We start from the raw sequence: 18110 nt of genomic DNA, 5'->3' as shown, positions 1-18110 counted from the left end.
TATTATTAAATAAATCATTGAAAAATCGTCATTCAATGATTATTATTTTATTTTTCAATTGTAATAATAATTGCAAATCATAATTATAATAATAAATTTTCAACTATTAAATTATTATTATTTTCTAATAATTACTATTATTTTTTTAATAATTTAATAACTAGTTGGGTCTCGAACCCATGTTTGGTTCCCCTAAAAAAAATAATTTACAAATAAATAATATTTTTTAAAATTATTAATTTTTTAATTTTTAGTGCTAATGGAACACATTAATTCAAAGAAAAAATTAAGAAAAATTAAAAAATTTCATTTTCGGGCTTTGTGGGCCACAAAACCCGATTGAGCCTTGTGGGCAACAAAGCCTGATGGCTGGGTTTTGTGCCCCACAAAGCCCGATTTTTTTTTTTTTTGCAATGGGATTTTTTCAAGTTACCCACTAATAGTCTCAAAAATAAATTATTATTAAGGAATTACACTTTTATTCTTGAGTAAGTCTATTATCATAGCATTATCTTTGTTTTGTCTAATATTAACTAGAACAATTAATCATGTGTTGATTATGTTGATAGTGGATGGACATCCTCACATAAAGTGAAAGATAATGATGTTTATTGTGATATATACATTCAATTAACCCAATAAACGAAAAAAGACATCATTTTAGTTCTAATAGAATACACAAATTTGAAGGAAAAATAAAAAAACATTATTTTCGGGTTTTGTGGGCCACAAAGACCAATTGGGCCTTGTGGGCAACAAAGCCTGAAGGCCGGGTTTTGGGGCCCACAAAACCTGATTTTTTTTTTTTTTTTTTGCAATGAGAATTTTTAAGGTTCCCACCAGTAGTCACACAAATAAATTATTGTTAAAAAATTACACTTTTATTCTTGAGTAAGTTTATTACCATAGCATTATGTTTGTTTTGTAATGAGATGTTCATCTACTATCAACACAACAAACATCATTTTTGTGCTAATGAAACAAACTAATTTCAAAGAAAAATCAAGAAAAATTAAAAAAAATATTCTTTTCGGGTTTTGTTAGCCATAAAATCCAATGGCGGGCTTTGTGGGGAACAAAGCCCGATTTTTTTTTTCCAATAGGATTTTTTCATATTGCCCACTAGTAGTCTCAAAAATAAATTATTGTTAAGAAATTACACTTTTATTCTTGAGTAAATTTATTATCATAGCATTATGTTTGTTTTGTCTAATATTAACTAGAACAATTAATCATGTATTGGTTGTGTTGATAGTGAATGGACATCCTCACACAAAGTGAAAGATAATGATGTTTGTTGTGATATATACATTTAATTAATCGAATAAATATAAAAAGACATCATTTTAGTACTAATGGAACACATTAATTTAAAAAAACAAAAAAATATTAAAAAAATTATTTTCGGGCTTTGTGGGCTACAAATCACAATAACGGACTTTGTGGGGCACAAAGCCCGATTTTTTTTTCTTTTTTGCAATGGATTTTTTTCAAAATGCTTGCTAGTAGTCCTAAAAATAAATTATTTTTAAGAAATTGCACTTTTATTCTTGAGTAAGTTTATTATCATAGCATTATCTTTGTTTTGTTTAATATTAACTAGAACAATTAATTATGTATTGATTGTGTTGATAGTAGATGAACATCCTCACACAAAGTGAAAGATAATGATATTTGTTGTGATATATATATTCAATTAACCCAATAAAGGTAAAAAGACATCATTTTAGTGCTAATGGAACACATTAATTTGAAGAAAAAATTAAAAAAAAAACTCATATCTGGGCTTTGTTGGCTAAAAAGCCCGAAGGCTGGCTTTGTTGGCAACAAAGCCCGATTAGGCCTTGTGAGCAACAAAGTTTGATGGTCGGGTTTTGTGAGCCACAAATTTCATTTTTATTTTCCAATAGGATTTTTTCAAGTTGTCCGCTAGTAGTCTCAAAAAATAAATTATTATTAAGAAATTAAACTTTTATTCTTGAGTAAGTTTATTATCATAATATTATCTTTGTTTTGTCCAATATTAACTAGAACAATTAATCATATATTGGTTGTGTTAATAGTGGATGGACATTCTCACACAAAGTGAAAGATAATGATGTTTGTTGTGATATATACATTCAATTAACTCAATAAACGTAGAAAAATATCATTTTAGTAGTAATAGAACACACTAATTTGAAGGAAAAATTAAAAAAAAAAATCATTTCCACAAAGCCCGGTGACTGGCTTTGTGGGCAACAAAGTCCGATCGGGCCTCGTGGGCAACAAAGCTCGATGGCCGGGTTTTGTGAGCCACAAAGCTCATTTTTTTATTTTTTTTTTGTAGTGGAATTTTTTCAAGTTACCCACTAGTTGTCTTAAAAAATAAATTATTGTTAAGAAATTACACTTTTATTCTTGAGTAAGTTTATTATCATAGCATTATATTTGTTTTGTCCAATATTAACTAGAACAATTAATCATGTATTGGTTGTGTTGATAGTGGATGGATATCCTCACACAAAGTGAAAGATAATGATGTTTGTTGTGATATATACATTTATTTAACCCAATAAACATAAAAAAATATCATTTTAGTGCTAATAGAACAAACTAATTTGAAGGAAAAATAAAAAAATAAATAAATAAATTCATTTCCGGGCTTTGTGGGCCACAAAGCCTGATTTTTTTTGTGGCCGGGTTTTGTGGCCCACAAAGTCCTATTTTTTTTTTTTTTTTTTTTGCAATGGAATTTTTTCAAACTGCTCACTAGTAGTCTCAAAAAATAAATTATTGTTAAGAAATTATAATTTTATTTTTAAGTAAATTTATTATCATAGCATTATCTTTGTTTTATCTAATATTAACTAGAACAATTAATCATGTATTGGTTGTGTTGATAGTGGATGGACATCCACACTCAAAGTGAAAGATAATGATATTTGTTGTGATATATATATTCAATTAATCCAATAAACGTAAAAAGACATTGTTTTAGTGCTAATGAAACACACTAATTTAAAGAAAAAATCAAGAAGAATTAAAAAAATTCACTTCCGGGTTTTGTGGGCCACAAAACCCGATAACGATTTACAGTTTTGAATTTTTTTTTTTTACCCAAATTAATACAGATTTTGAATGATATCTGTCAAAATATGTTTTGCTCACAACCATAATCATTCTACATAACCTTAATAAGCAATGTGAAAATAAAAATTATTTTAAAAATAAAATAAATACAAATCAAATCGATATCTTGAGATTGAGTGAAATTGTTTGTTGGAGAGAAAAAAACTTGATGAATGTGACTTCAGTGAGGTTGTTGCGATTGATGAAGAAGATTGAATGACCTAACAAGTAGAAAAATTGAATGTTTTAAGAATAACTGAATTTGAATAATTTGATAATGAAAAAAAAAGAGTAACGTGAATGTTGAAAGATGAGAGAGAAGAAAAATTATATAAAAGAGATAAGAATATTTTGATAAATGAGACTAAGAATAATGTGAATTTTTTATGTTAAAATCTTATTAAAGGTATTTTAAATGTCTTGTGTAAAAGTGACTATAAAATGTGATTAATTTATTTGAATACTCAGAAACGTTTTTTAAGTAAAAAAACAATTTTATACATATGTGGGCTTCAATCATTGCAATTCCAGTCCCAGAATGGAAGATAACAAGAATGGCGTCGATGATGAACGCGAACCGGCAAGGTTCGTGCTCGAGATTAATTATTGGATTCTTCGAACAACACAACTAGCAGCATATTGTCAACGATCGAGAGAGACCCAGATGAAGATGATATTGAACTCAAGGAATGATCTTGTAAGCTCTCATCTTGTCGATCCAAGATAGGAAAGACGATTTGGAGTTCCTGAAACCCAGGAATCCGTGCTCTTTGCTCTTGTTCATACTGTCCAGCAAGCCTCCAACGCTCAACGTCGAATCCACGAACCACCAATTCCCAACTTCCGACAGTTCGGTGGGTACCAATCCGTTCTCTCTCACAATCTCCTCCCAGACCGGTTCCTTGTTCTTCATCATCTCCTCCAGCTTCAATCCCGACCCCTCTTCGAATTCGGCGTATTCCGCCCCAAATTGCTCCGCCAGAACCTTCCAGAAATGCTTCCACTTGAACACGTCGCCGTTGCTACAATTGAAGGCCTCGTTCTTCGCGTACGGGTCCACTGCCGCCCAAATATGGTGCTCCGCGATCAAGTCGGCGTCTGAGACGTCGAAGTAGCCCTCCCACGCGCTAAGCGAGCCCGGAAACCGCAAAGGAATCCCCTCGTGCTTGCAAATCGTGGCGTAGACGCAGAGCGTTCCAATCATGTTCATCATGCTGTACGGCGAGAATCCGAAGATCACGCCGGGGCGGTGCACCGACCAAGTGATTGGTCCCTCCTTCTTCTGCACCTCCTCGAAGAGAATATCCTCGAGAGTGTAGTAGAAATTCGGGGCGTCGAGCCTCGGGAGATCCTCGTGGAACGGCGGATCGTGGGCTTGAGAACCCCGGATGCCTTCGAAAGGTCCGAGATAGTGTTTCCGGCCGGTCTGGAGGCAGATGTGCTGGAGATTGGGGCAATTCGGAATCACGGCGTTGAGAACGTTCCGGAACATCGCTCCGTTGGCCTGGCAATTCTCTGCCTCGGTGGATCGGTCGGTCCAGGTTACGTAGAAGAGGTGAGTGACGTCCTGGAGGGGGGAGAGCTTGGCGGCGGCGGCGTCGGGATCGGAGACGTCGCACTGGATATATTCGATGGGGTGATCGACGTTCCAGGGCGGCCGGGGTCGGCGCGCCACCCCATAGACCTTCCAGGGGCCTCCAGGCGTGTCGGAGAGCGGCAGGATCTCTGCCAGGCTATTGCCAACGATTCCCGTGACGCCGATTATCAGGCCCACGCTCTGGCACTTGGGAGGCCCATCGTCTTCCTCCGACTTCTTCTGCTCATTTCATTAATCACATCAATTAACATCCGTTAGCTTCAATTCCACACATATACACACACATACATATATATAAATAGAGAGAGAGAGAGAGAGGGGGGGGGGGGGGGGGGGGGCACTTGCCCTTGCAGCTCCGATGGCGCCAGCCCACCACCAACTCATGATTGGGGAATTAGGGTTGCAGATAAGAAGAAGAAGAAGAAGTAGAGTTTGAAGAGAAGAAGCAGAAATGGAAGGGCAAATATACAGAGAGAGAGAGGTTATCTGTGGTGTTATGTTTATCGAGAAGACGAGATGATTTGCAGTACACCTCTGGCCTCTGCTCGCTCAGATTGTCATCTCCCCCAAGCTTTTATATTCAAACTCAATTATTTTTCTTTATTTTATATATCTATATATATATATAAAAGTATAATACAGCTGACACCGTGACATGTACATGACTCCTACCTCTCACTTACCCCAATAAAATATGAATAAAGTTATTGATACATCTTTATTTATTTGTGTATATTTTAAATTATATAAAAATATATTAATGATAAAAATATTTCTCATAAAACCCATAAAAATACGTGAAACACATGAAAAAGAAAGATATTTTAGTCATAATATTCTTTTATATAATCTAAGATATACAAAAATAATGTATATCTAACATGATTCATAAAATATTACTTCGCAGAGCATAAACTATATTGATAATTTAACCCGAAAATTCATTATATTTTTTCTAATTTTGTATCTTGAGATATTTAATTTTCTTTTTTTATTAAAATTATTTTTATATTATTTTTCAGTCAAAAAAATAAATTTATATGCTGAAAATGTCTATTATATCCCTAATTTATCTCCAATAATTACACCCGGTTATATTATTGTAAATTAATTATAAATGAAACTATCCAATTTATCTTTAAGCATATGAAAGCAAGGTCAATTATTGAAATGAGAGAAAAAAAAAATAGCATCACGTATTGTTTGTTTTTGCTTTTGAAAATTATAAAAAATAATCAAAACAATAGACGAGTAGTTAAAAAAATAAAAAATTAATTTTAAAATCTTATAATTATTTAAAACTCAATTTGTCTTCAAGTAATGCTTAATATATTTTATTCTTAAATTATTTAGTCGTATTTTTTAAGTTTGTACTCATGATTTAAAAGTAATATAACTTGTCGCTACCAAATAATTTATAGCAATTTTTTTTATCAAAGTTGTCGCTACCAATTTCTAACTTTTGGAATTAGAAGCATAAATATGTTTCAAAATTCAATTAAAAATTTTATTTATTGGGAAAAAATAAAAAAATTTAAAAATTTGTGTGTTTGAGGAAAAACCAATAAAAATCTATCAAAAGTCTAATTTTATGGAGATTACCTTGTTTTCCCAATTTATAGATAAATTAGAAAGAAATTTGCTTGTGATTCAAAAATAAATTGAATTTTATTTAGATTATTATGGACCGATTGACTTTTGAACTTCTTTGGAGATAAAAAGAACATTTTGTAAATGATAAAGAGAAAATTTTGTTTGATTACCTTTTTGTTTTAAAATAAATTTTAAATTTCAAACATATGAATTTTTTTTTTCACTTTAATATTTTATTATATTAACGTTCAATAATTGCTTTTCGTTGGAGACGTCAAACAAGCTGGCTTTGTCCAACTCAAACTAACTCCTAATTGGACAAGTTGCACTAATCCAATAAATTATGGGTCTTAATTATAAAGTATTGATATATTACTTGACACGAGTTAATAAGGAGAGTGAGAGATAAGGCTCATAGTCGGGCTCATGCTTGCCTTTTCAGAGTTACCTGCATCGAGTAACATAATAATTATTATTAATTGTAAACTTGTGTTAACTTATTATTTTTAATTTAAGACAAATAGAAAAACAAACCCAAACTTTTTTGTGAATTTGTAACTTTATCTAATTGTTTCAATTTTATCAATTATATCTCAATTGACTTGATTGAGTGCATTTTTATCTAACATCTGAAATCAATTTGTGAAATGTGTCATTATTGATATGATACGTCACGTATCATAAAAAAATAAAAAATAAGTGGGACCCATTAACTCAAATTAAAACTCTACCTATTAATTGGAGTTACTTATTTTAAAATTTTAATTTTTTAAGATTATATTAAATTTTAAAAATTCTTGTTATGTACGAAATATATATTTATTTATATATTTAAAACTTTTTAAAGGTGATTATGCTTTTTTATAAGATATAAATTTTCTTTATAAAAAAGTAAAAAATGTGTATAAAATATAAATTATTTAAAATTTATTGATTGTCATTATGAATTTGTAGCATTGTTTATACTTTTTAAAGTATCGTAGTTATGGAATTAATGGTGCATTTAATTGCAAGCATAGAACTTGTATGGAAAGAAAATAAGTTTTAGACAATTCAATTACCTAGAAATTATTTACATAGAAATGATTAATTGAGGGTATTTGACTACATTTTATATTCTATAGAATTCTATCCTCAAAAGCCACTAGTCTTCTCCCTCCTCCCCTCATTTATCTCTCTTAGACTCTCCCAAACCCATTTCTCTTCTCAAGCCGATCAATCCCTCAAGTTGATATCACCGGCCAGCCCCTCAAAGCCAACATCACCCAAGTGATCCATCTCCCAACAACTATTGCAAACTCACTAATAAGGGGAAGACAAGTTCTGGTCCCTCTTCTCTTGTTTCTTGCCTAGAAAACAATTTCTTTAACTCTTATGGGAATTTATTTTTTAGCAAAAGTGAAAAAAGAGAGTCACGTGACCCTAAGTGAGAAAATATTTTTTATGAAAAATTTGACTAATCAAACACTCCAAAAGCTAGAATTTGGGTAAAAAATGACTATTTTTCATGAAAGAAATAGCTAATCAAATAGGCACTAAATGTTAAAAATTTAAATTTAAAATTAATTTTTCTATAAAATCAAAGTTCGATCTAATCCAATAGATCGAGCCCACAAAGCCCAGCTAAGTTGAGTCCTAAAATAAGTTAGGTCAGGTCGGGTCAGGAGCCTAGAAATGCTAGGCTCGACCCGAACTTATATAAATGGCGAATTGAGGTAGGCCATGCATACGGCCCGACACATTTCATATCTCTATTATGATATATTTTGTAATTTTAAAATAACATTCACTGCAAACTTAAAATCAATATATTTGTATATCTGAATTAATTTATTTTTTTAATCAAAAAATAACTATAAAATGATTATAAACTAGTCGTATTCTATCTTATATTATCTTAATTGTATATATATTTTTTATTTTAATTTTGTATTATTTTTTCTACTTAAAATGTGTATTTATATAGATTTTACATAATTTAAATTTCTTTTTGTAGGAATCAAGCATAGGAGATAAATTCAAGAAAATGATCTTTAAGGAGGATATTTTTAATCAATTTATAATATTAGTTTTAATATTATAAATAAATAAAAAATAAATGTTAAAGAATTAATTGTAGAAAATCAACAAAGAAGCAGCGACACAGATTAATTTGGTGGAAAGAAATTCAAAATAAGCGGCCGCAATGGCAGAGATGAATTTATAAGGAGCAGCCAAATTGAATTAAAATTGAAGAAGGAAGAAAACTCCAATTGGTTTAGCAGCAACGTCGCGGGAGCATGCTCTCCGATTCTCCATTCAATTTTTATTTTAATGTCTTAACTAAATTATTTTAGATAGGATTTTAATGGATTTTAATTTTAAGATTATGTTATTATTTGTTGAATTCAATTCAAAACTAACTATTATTTATATAAGAAATTTATATTGTTGTGCTTAATATTTAAAAAAATTGACCATCTTTTAATGAGTTAATGATTTAGGCGTCGTTAATTGAAAAATTATTATAAATTAGATCCATAATAATACATATCACATATTTAATTACAATATCAAGATATAATTAACTCGTGTGGGAATGAGAAAATTTAGTGAATTTTGAAATTAGAGGTTTCTAAGGAAATTAATATTTATTTATTTTTTTGACATTCGATTAGAAATTTAATAGTAAAAAATTGAGTTAATAAAGGATTAATATGATTTAAGAAAGTTTATTAATTAATTAAGAAAAATTCATCATCATATACAAATAATTTTAAAATAAAGATATTTTTTAGTTTGAAACGAGTTGAAAAGATAATTACATAACTTAAATTAAATGAAATCTAAACCCTAATTGCATTCACTTATTAATTTTTCTCATAAAACAATTTAGTTTTGCATTAATTTCTTTTTGTTAGTTTTTATTATTCGTTTTACTCATCCAATTAATTAATTAAGTTTAACTTAGTTTAAATTAAAATTATTTTGGTATTGTAATAGAGTTTTCGTGCGATCAACACTCTTTTTATCATTATATACATATTTAAGTAAAGTATACTTGAATTAATTACACATAAATTATACATCAATAGTGGCATGCAACTAAACTCTTTCGAATTCTTCACTCCTCACCTATGGATCAATATTCAATTATTGTCTATCATTTGACTCACTTTTTATTCTCGAACTATCTTTTTTATATCAAATAACTCATTCATATTTTATTTTTAAATTTTTTAAAATTGATAATGTTATCAAAAATTTTAATTTATATCTTTATTTTAATTTTTAGTAGTAATAGCCATTTTTAATTTGGTTTTATTTTTTTATCATATTTAATTTGTCATTAATAAAAATATTAAATACCAACATAGTTTAGTGAAGTGATTAACATGAGTGTCATCTCATCTCCAAAGGGTTTCCTCATTCATGAACAGAAGTAAGATATAACCCAAAAAAATATAAAATATAAAAAATATTATAGATTTTTTTGTCAATTTTAATATGTTTAAAATTATTTATAACTCTTTAAAAAAAATTACGTAATTTTTTATTAGAGACATTAATCATATACTTTATGTCTCTCTTTTTCAGATAAAGATATCTTAAATGTTACCAAAAAAAAAAAAAAAAAAAACACATATATTCTCTGATGTATCTTAAAAAATTTAATAAATAATTTAATAAAAATTTTAAAATATTTTTTAAACTTATCATAACTATTTAATATTTTAATCTAAAATACATTTCAATGACTTTTACAAACGCTGCCTCGTAAAAAAGGAACATAATTTACTTTGTTCACATGCAGTAGAGCAACACGACGACTACCGTACTGCATGCTTGCAAAGTCAAGGAATGATTTTGGAAGCTCTCATTTTGTGGATCCATGAAATCAGAGACGATTTTGAGTTTCTGAAACCCAAGAATCCGTGCTCTTTGCTCTTGTTCATGCTGTCCAACATGCAATCGATGCTCAAAATCAGATCCACGAACCACCAGTTACCAACTTCCGTCAATTTGGTCGGCACCAATCCCTTCTCTCTCACGATCCCCTCCCAGACCGATTCCTTGTCCTTCATCATCTCCTCCAGCTTGAATCCCGACCCTTCTTCGAATTCTGCGTACTCCACCCCAAATTGCTCCCCCAGAATCTTCCAGAAATGCTTCCACTTGAACGCGTCGCCGTTGCTGCAATTGAAGGCCTCGTTCTTCGCGTACGGCTCAACCGCCGCCCAAATCTGGTGCTCCGCGATCAGGTCGGCGTCGGAGACGTCGGTCAGGCTCTCCCACGCGACGCGCGACCCCGGGAACCGCAGCGGGATCCCCTCGTGCTTGCAGATCGTGGCGTAGACACAGAGCGTTCCGATCATGTTCATCATGCTGTACGGCGAGAATCCGAAGATCACGCCGGGGCGGTGCACCGACCACGTGATTGTTCCCTCTTTCTTCTTCTGCACCTCCTGCAGGAGAATATCCTCGAGAATGTGATAGAAATTCGGGTCGTCGAGCCTCGGGAGATCCTCGTGGAACGGCGGATCGTGTGGCTGTGCGGTGCCCTTCTCGATGCTCTCGAACGAGCCGACGTAGTGTTTCCGGCCGGTCTGGAGGCAGATGTGTTGGAGATTGGGGCAATTCGGAATCACGGCGTTGAGAACGTTCCGGAACATCGATCCGTTGGCCTGGATATTCTCGGCCTCGGTGGACCGTTTGGTCCAGGTGACGTAGAAGATGTGAGTGACGTCCTGGAGGGGGGAGAGCTTGGCGGTGGCGTCGTCGGGGTCGGACACATCGCACTGGATGTATTCGATGGGGTGGTAGTCATCCCACGGCGGCCGGGCGCGGCGCGCGGCGCCGTAGACCTTCCATGGGCCGCCGGGCGTGTCGGAGAGCGGCAGGATCTCGGCCAGGCTGTTGCCGACGATTCCGGTGACGCCGATTATCAGGACCACGCGCTGGTACTTGGGCGGCCCGTCGTCTTCCTCTGATTTCTTCTGCACATTACATTAAGTCATTAACCACATCAAGAAACATTCTTTAGCTTCAACTCCACACACACACACATATATATATATAGAGAGAGAGAGAGGGACTTGCCTTTTCAGCTCCGATGGCGCCAGCCCACCACCAGCTCATGGTTGGCGATTAGGTTTGCAGAGAACAAGATGGAGAGTTTGAAGAGAAGAAGATAAGAAAGGACGGGCAACTTTGGAGAGAGAAGATGGAGAGTTTGAAGAGAAGAAGATAAGAAAGGACGGGCAACTTTGGAGAGAGAGAGAGAGAGAGGATGTAGTGGCGGAGCCACAAATTTTAAGCACAGTGGGTAAAAATTAAGAATAATGTTACATGGACGAATGCATCGACAAACGCTGTGACAAACGCAATATATTGCGAGAATTTGACACTAATATATCGTGATAAATTGGGTTTGAATTTTGAGTTAATATTCAGCCTCTATCCTCGCCCAAATTTGAAATTTAGGGTTTAGGTCACTCTCTCTTACTCTCTCTGTCCTCACTCCCCATTGCCGACGACTGTCTCTCTCTCTCGCTCGCTCTCCTTCCTCATCGTCACGTGTTGTTCCCCCATTTCTGACGGCTCTCTCTCTGATTTAGGGTTTAGGTCGCGATCTTCTACTCTCTGTTTCTCTCTCTCGCTTGCTCTCTCTTGCTCTCTTCGTCCTCACCCCCCATTCCCGACGACTCTGTCTCTGTCTCTCTTTCTCTCTGTCGCTCGCTCTCCAACTATTCCCCCATTGCTGACAACTCTCTCTCTCTCTGATTTAGGGTTTAGGTTGCGATCTTTTACTCTCTATTTCGCTCTCTCGCTCGCTCTCTCTTACGCATCCAAAATACTTCATCTCTCCCCTACCGTCGCCGTCTAGCTTTGAAATTTTTGGTGGAGGCAAGAACCCGAGTGGGAAGTGAATCGGACGCCCCTCGACGAGCTTTGGAAACAAGATTGGTATGTTTTATTATGTTTTTATGTATTTTTTTATGTTTAGAGGAGCAATTTTATGCAGAAGTTGTTTTCCTAGATAAGATATTGATTACATATCCAGCCGTCCCTAAATATCAGTTCAATGGTAATATTTTTACCAAGGGAAGGCTCCCAAGGGAAGAAAGACTGATTGGGTGATGCATGAATTCAGGCTTGAAGGACCTTTTACTTCCCTTAGGGTTTATTCAAGCAAGGTTGGTCCCGGTTTCATTATCATTTTCGTACGTGTTCTTTGAGAAATACAACAAAGACTGGCTAGATAAAGCATAAAACCCCAATATTTTCGTCTTTTTGTTTTCTTTCTTATGCTTGCGATAGAACACCATTACTTTCATACAACGATTTAACTTGGTTTGTCTCCTAACATGGAGATGAATTAAAAAAGTAGTGGTAGCTGAATTAATAGAGTAACAGAACTACTCTCTTTGTTTGTTTATTTGTGACGATTAGGATGCATATATAAAGCCATAAGGTTACTGTTATATGTATTTCCCGCATCACCCCGCATGGGCCAGACTCGGTCCGATAGACCGGCCCAATCACCCAAGGCCAAGAAGGCCCGGACGACCTCGTCAAGGAAGGTCCAGCCTCCATCAAAGATCCGGAACTCGTAAAGCGAGCGTATGGCGAGCTCCCGGTAATCCCCCAACGAGCTCGGAGCAATCGACTAACGAGCTCCTGAAATATCCTCCAGATCGCTGGACCATCCAGGTCGCTCGCCTAAAACCTCCAGCTCGCATGAGCGGCAAAGCTGCTGAGAAGTCAGAGGTAGGGTCCGATCACTTTATCTGTAACAGCCCATGCCCCTCGTAATGAGGATCCCACTCCCGGTCTTGCGAAGGCGGTAAGAACTATTTGTCCCCCATTATACAAACACTGTATTTTTATATATTATCTAGATTGTAAAAGTCCCTCAAGAAAAATGGAAATAAAGGGGGCCATGAGGAGCAAGGAGGAGGGACAGAAGAGAATAATCAGATACCGCCACTCTGGGAGAATAATCAGATGGCGGCCGTGGACTAGGCATCGTTCTGGCCGAACCACGTAAAAGATTCTGGTGTACACGCTTGGAACTTTGGGGGGGGGGGTTTTCTTCCTTCCTTCTCGGTATTTTTTTGGATTGACTCACCGCGGCCCAAAACGAATCACGGTCGGCCGAAATCAAACGTCGACATTTTGGCGCTAGAGGAAGGGGCCGCTCTGATCAATAGCCATGGCTAGAGGAAGGAATACTAGAAGTTCCGAGGCGGCGGTCGACCCGCCTGAAAATCACCACGACCGACCACGAGACTTACCACCAAATGGAGGACCCATTGCCCCGACAGCCGATACTCCTTTGCCGCCGCCCGCCGGAGACGCTCCCAGCATACCACCACGGATCCCTGTCCAGCCTACTGTCCAAATCACCGGGACAGGGACGATCCGGGACTGGCAACAGCGCCAGGAAGCATTGGAGAATACGGTAATGCAACTCGCTGACGCGGTCAGAATTCTGGCCCAAGCTCAAGCACGGGTTGTCCACGACCCACCGGCGTCGCCTCGCAGGGTCCGCCAACCGCGGGAGGAGAGACACCCACCCGCGGAAGAAGATATCGGGGATAACTACCCGTCCCCAATTCACCGCTCCCCAGTCTGAGAAAGAAGCAGGCGATCGCAAGCCCAGCAATCAGTAGGACCGGACTCAACTGTGGAAGAGCTGTATCAGAGGGTGCGACAGCTGGAGGAACGACAAGGAGTCCGCAGCCAGAATAATGGCCGTGGGGATAGGACGCCGTTCGCCAGAGAAATTGAGCTCGAACCCCTGCCCCGGAGGTTTAAGGTCCCGAGCATGCCACAATATAATGGGGACAGCGACCCCTATGATTACCTGGATGCGTACAACGTGCAAATGGATCTACAGACAACCAGCTCGCTGGCTAAATGTCGCGCCTTCCCAGCAATCTTAGGAGACATCCCCCGAGCTTGGTTCAAGAGCCTTCCGCCTCGTAGCATCAACAGCTGGGAGGAGTGCCAACAGAGGTTCCTTAACCAATACAGGGCTCTAAGGAGGCAGCTCGCGCCACCTTGCCACCTCGCCACCGTATTCCAGAAAGCAAACGAACCATTAAGGGATTACATCGCCAGGTTCAGGCGCGAGGTGAGCAACGTCGAGGATCCCTCGGATGAAAGTATCCTAACGGCGATCTCCGCCGGCCTCCGAAAAGACGGAAAGCTCTACGAGAGCATCTACCGAACCCCGGTCAAAGACCTGGGGGAATTCTATGAACGAGTTTCCAAGGAAATCCGATGGGAAGACGCCTTCGGGACGAAGAAGCCCGTCGGGTCGAGAGAAGAAGTTGGGGGCTCCAGCCAGAATAAGAAAAGGCACAACGGAGACGCCGGAAGAGAAGCTCGGGGGGAGAGCTCGAGCAATGAAGTGTTCAAGCGAGCTCGGAAGGCAGAGGGAGATGAGCGACCTCATAGATCACAGCGCTTTGACAGCTACTGTGCCCTGTCAGACCCCCAAGAAAGGATCTTCGCCATCGAAAGGAACAAAGAGGAATTCGGGAAGCCCAACCCGTTAAGAACCCCAAACAAATTCCGAAACAAAGAAAAATTTTGCGCGTACCACAACGAGGCGGGTCACAACACCTCAGAATGCTGGGCCCTAAGGGACGCCATTGAAGATCTGATAAGAAGAGGTCGCTTGAAAGATTACGTGGTGCGGCCGACTAATCAACCAAGCCAGCCGCCGGTACAGCAGCAGCCTCCCACCGATGACGACCAAGCACCGGCTGTACGAACCATCTACACGATCCATCTACACGATCCATGGCGGGCCCCACCTCGCTGGTTCCTCCCACAAATCCCGCGACAAATACATACGAGAGGCCAACCATGTCTTGCTAGCGAGATCGGGCGAACAGCCGGTTCCCGCGAAGCGGCCTAGGGGTAACCCAATCCCAGAGAAGATGTTTTTCTCGGAAGAAGACGCCAGAGACGTCCATTGGCCGCACAACGACGCACTCGTTATACGAGCCCAGGTCGGCAACTCCGAAGTGCGGAGGATAATGGTGGACACGGGCAGCTCGGTAAATGTAATGTACAGAGCATGCTTCGATCAGATGGGTTTGGGACCGGAACAGTTGGGTTCGTCCCCAGAGCCACTCTACGGGTTCACGGGAGACGCAGTGATTCCCGTCGGTCGGATCAGCTTTCCCCTCACCATCGGGGATGCGAACCGCCAGGCCACTACTTTGGCAGAATTCCTCATAATTGACTGCCCCTCAGCATACAACGTCGTACTCGGAAGGCCGGCGATGAACGACCTGGATCTAGTGACCTCAACCAGGTCGCTTACGGTGAAATTCCCGACCCCCGACGGTGTAGGGTGTGTACGAGGCGAGCAGCACCTCGCAAGACGTTGCTATGAGGACGCCCTGAAAATGGGAGCAAAGGGAAAGAAAGTAAATATCATCGCAAAAGTCGGCCCGCGATCAACCGGCCGATGGGAGGACCTGGATCCACGCGAGGTCGACTGCGAAAAGCCCACCGGTCCCATGGAAGAGCTCGAAGATATCTCAGTTGGCGAGGCAGACGAGGAAAGGCACCTCAAGCTAGGCAAGAGTCTAGCCCCCGAGGTAAAATCCCAACTTACAGATTTCCTTAAAGCTAACCTTGATGTATTCGCATGGAACCACGAAGATATGGTGGGAATCGCCCCAGAAGTCATGTCACACAGGCTCAACGTAGATCCAGGCTACAGGCTAGTGCGCCAGAAGAGGAGGCCAATGACTCCGGAGCGTTATACCGCTCTTAAAGAAGAAGTGGACAAACTCTTGGCGAATAATTTCATCAAGGAAGCCCACTATCCGGTCTGGGTGGCCAACCCGGTCCTAGTAAAAAAGAAAAACGGGAAGTGGAGGACCTGCATCGACTTCACCGACCTGAACAAGGCCTGTCCTAAAGACAGCTTTCCCCTCCCCAGAATCGATCAACTCGTAGATGCAACGGCTGGTCACCGCCTCCTCAGTTTCATGGATGCCTATTCAGGCTACAACCAAATCCCCATGAACCCAACGGACTAAGAGCACACCTCGTTCATAACCGACCGGGGGCTCTATTGTTACAAGGTCATGCCCTTTGGATTGAAGAATGCTGGCGCGACCTACCAGAGGCTGGTCAATACGATGTTCGAAACACTGATCGGAAAAACCATGGAAGTATACGTTGACGACATGCTGGTAAAATCCGAGCAAGTGACGGACCACGTTTCCGATCTAAGAGAAACGTTTGGAGTCCTCAGGAAATATCAGATGAAGCTCAACCCGCTCAAGTGCGCCTTCGGTGTAGCCTCTGGAAAATTTCTTGGGTTTATGGTAAACAACAGAGGCATTGAAGCCAACCCAGACAAAATTAAGGCTCTGCTCGACATGAGGTCGCCTATAAGAAAGAAGGAGGTGCAAAGCCTCAATGGTCAGGTCGCGGCTCTGAGCCGTTTCATTTCAAAGGCAACTGACAAGTGTGCCCCTTTCTTCGAGCTTCTAAAAAAGGAGAAAGACTTCAGATGGACAGAAGAATGCGAGTTCGCATTCCAACAACTAAAGGAGTACATGGGACGGGCCCCGTTGCTCGCCAAACCTAAGGAGGGAGAGAGGTTGACCTTGTACTTAGGAGTATCCCAACAGGCTCTCAGCGCGGCCCTCGTTCGGGGGGAAGAAGGGGTGCAGCACCCCATTTATTACGTCTCCAAAAGCCTAATCGATGCAGAAACAAGGTATGCACCAATCGAAAAATTAGCTTACTGTCTAATAGTGGCGTCGAGGAAGCTGCGACCCTATTTTCAAGCTCATGAGATCGAAGTCCTGACCAAATACCCATTGAAACAAATCCTCCAAAAACCGGATACCTCAGGTCGTTTACTAAAATGGTCTATTGAGCTCGCTCAGTTCGACATAAAGTACAAACCAAGGACGGCGATAAAGGGTCAAGCGTTGGCAGACTTCATTGCCGAGTTTACTGGGCCAATTGACGAAGAGCTGGAAAACCTGAAAGGACCGTCCTGGGAACTATACGTCGATGGATCATCGAACGAACAAGGAGCGGGAGCCGGGGTTATGCTAATAAGCCCCGAAGGTCACAAAATCCTCTGCGCCCTGAGGTTCGGTTTTTTAGCCACCAATAATGAATCCGAGTATGAAGCCTTACTAGCAGGACTCCGCCTGGCAAAGGAAATACGAGCTGAATTCTTGGAGATCTTCAGCGACTCTCAACTAGTTGTCAACCAGGTGCGGGGAGAATACCAGGCCAGAGACACGAAGATGGCAGCATACTTACAGAAGGCACGCGAACTTTTAGCCACTTTCGAAAAATATGAAATGCATCAAATCCCCCGTTCCCAGAACTCTCATGCGGACGCTCTGGCTCGCCTAGCAACTGCCCGGGACGCAGAATTCTTGGGGGACATACCTGTCGATTTTTTGGCCACCCCGAGCACAGAACAACGAGATGAAACGCTACTGATCACGGTGCCCCAAAACTCATGGATGACCCCCATCTTGGAATATCTGCAAGACGGGAAACTACCGGAAGACAAGCTGGAAGCACGTCGCCTGCGAGCTCAAGCCGCCCGATATTGCATCTACGATGAAAGACTGTACAAGAGGGGATTCTCAGCCCCACACCTGAGGTGCATTGACGGCACCGATTGCCAGTCTGTGCTAGAAGAAATTCATGCAGGCCACTGCGGTAATCATGCAGGGGCACTCTCTCTGGCACAAAAGGCCCTCCGACAAGGGTTTTATTGGCCCACCGTGAAGCAAGATGCCATAGAGACGGTCAAGAAATG

General features: G+C 39.4%; 2 protein-coding genes across 2 annotated transcripts; both read right to left on the bottom strand.

The window, feature by feature from the left end:
* Positions 1 to 3617: 3617 nt before the first annotated feature.
* LOC127801532 ((S)-8-oxocitronellyl enol synthase ISY1-like) lies at positions 3618 to 5263 on the bottom strand. Its single transcript, XM_052336755.1, has 2 exons — positions 5054 to 5263; positions 3618 to 4927 (listed from the first exon to the last, which is right to left on the bottom strand). The coding sequence occupies exons 1-2, from the start codon at positions 5090 to 5092 to the stop codon at positions 3794 to 3796; spliced, it is 1173 nt and encodes a 390-aa protein (XP_052192715.1). The 5' UTR covers positions 5093 to 5263; the 3' UTR covers positions 3618 to 3793.
* Positions 5264 to 10005: 4742 nt separating this feature from the next.
* On the bottom strand, positions 10006 to 11526 carry LOC127801531 ((S)-8-oxocitronellyl enol synthase ISY1-like). The gene is made up of 2 exons (XM_052336754.1): positions 11381 to 11526; positions 10006 to 11277 (listed from the first exon to the last, which is right to left on the bottom strand). The coding sequence occupies exons 1-2, from the start codon at positions 11417 to 11419 to the stop codon at positions 10135 to 10137; spliced, it is 1182 nt and encodes a 393-aa protein (XP_052192714.1). The 5' UTR covers positions 11420 to 11526; the 3' UTR covers positions 10006 to 10134.
* Positions 11527 to 18110: the final 6584 nt, after the last annotated feature.

This window comes from Diospyros lotus, chromosome 5, assembly GCF_014633365.1.
Source record: "Diospyros lotus cultivar Yz01 chromosome 5, ASM1463336v1, whole genome shotgun sequence".
NCBI lineage: Eukaryota > Viridiplantae > Streptophyta > Magnoliopsida > Ericales > Ebenaceae > Diospyros > Diospyros lotus.
The sequence above is the reverse complement of the archived record's forward strand: the minus strand, read 5'-3'. Positions and strand labels throughout refer to the sequence as shown.

Bases quoted from the DNA above. Each gene is read 5' to 3' on its own strand.
- LOC127801532 (XM_052336755.1), bottom strand. From the start codon at position 5,092: ATGAGTTGGTGGTGGGCTGGCGCCATCGGAGCTGCAAGG. The intron at 4,928-5,053 runs GCAAGTGCCCCC...TGAAATGAGCAG, and splicing joins GCGCCATCGGAGCTGCAAGG to AAGAAGTCGGAGGAAGACGA.
- LOC127801531 (XM_052336754.1), bottom strand. From the start codon at position 11,419: ATGAGCTGGTGGTGGGCTGGCGCCATCGGAGCTGAAAAG. The intron at 11,278-11,380 runs GCAAGTCCCTCT...TGTAATGTGCAG, and splicing joins GCGCCATCGGAGCTGAAAAG to AAGAAATCAGAGGAAGACGA.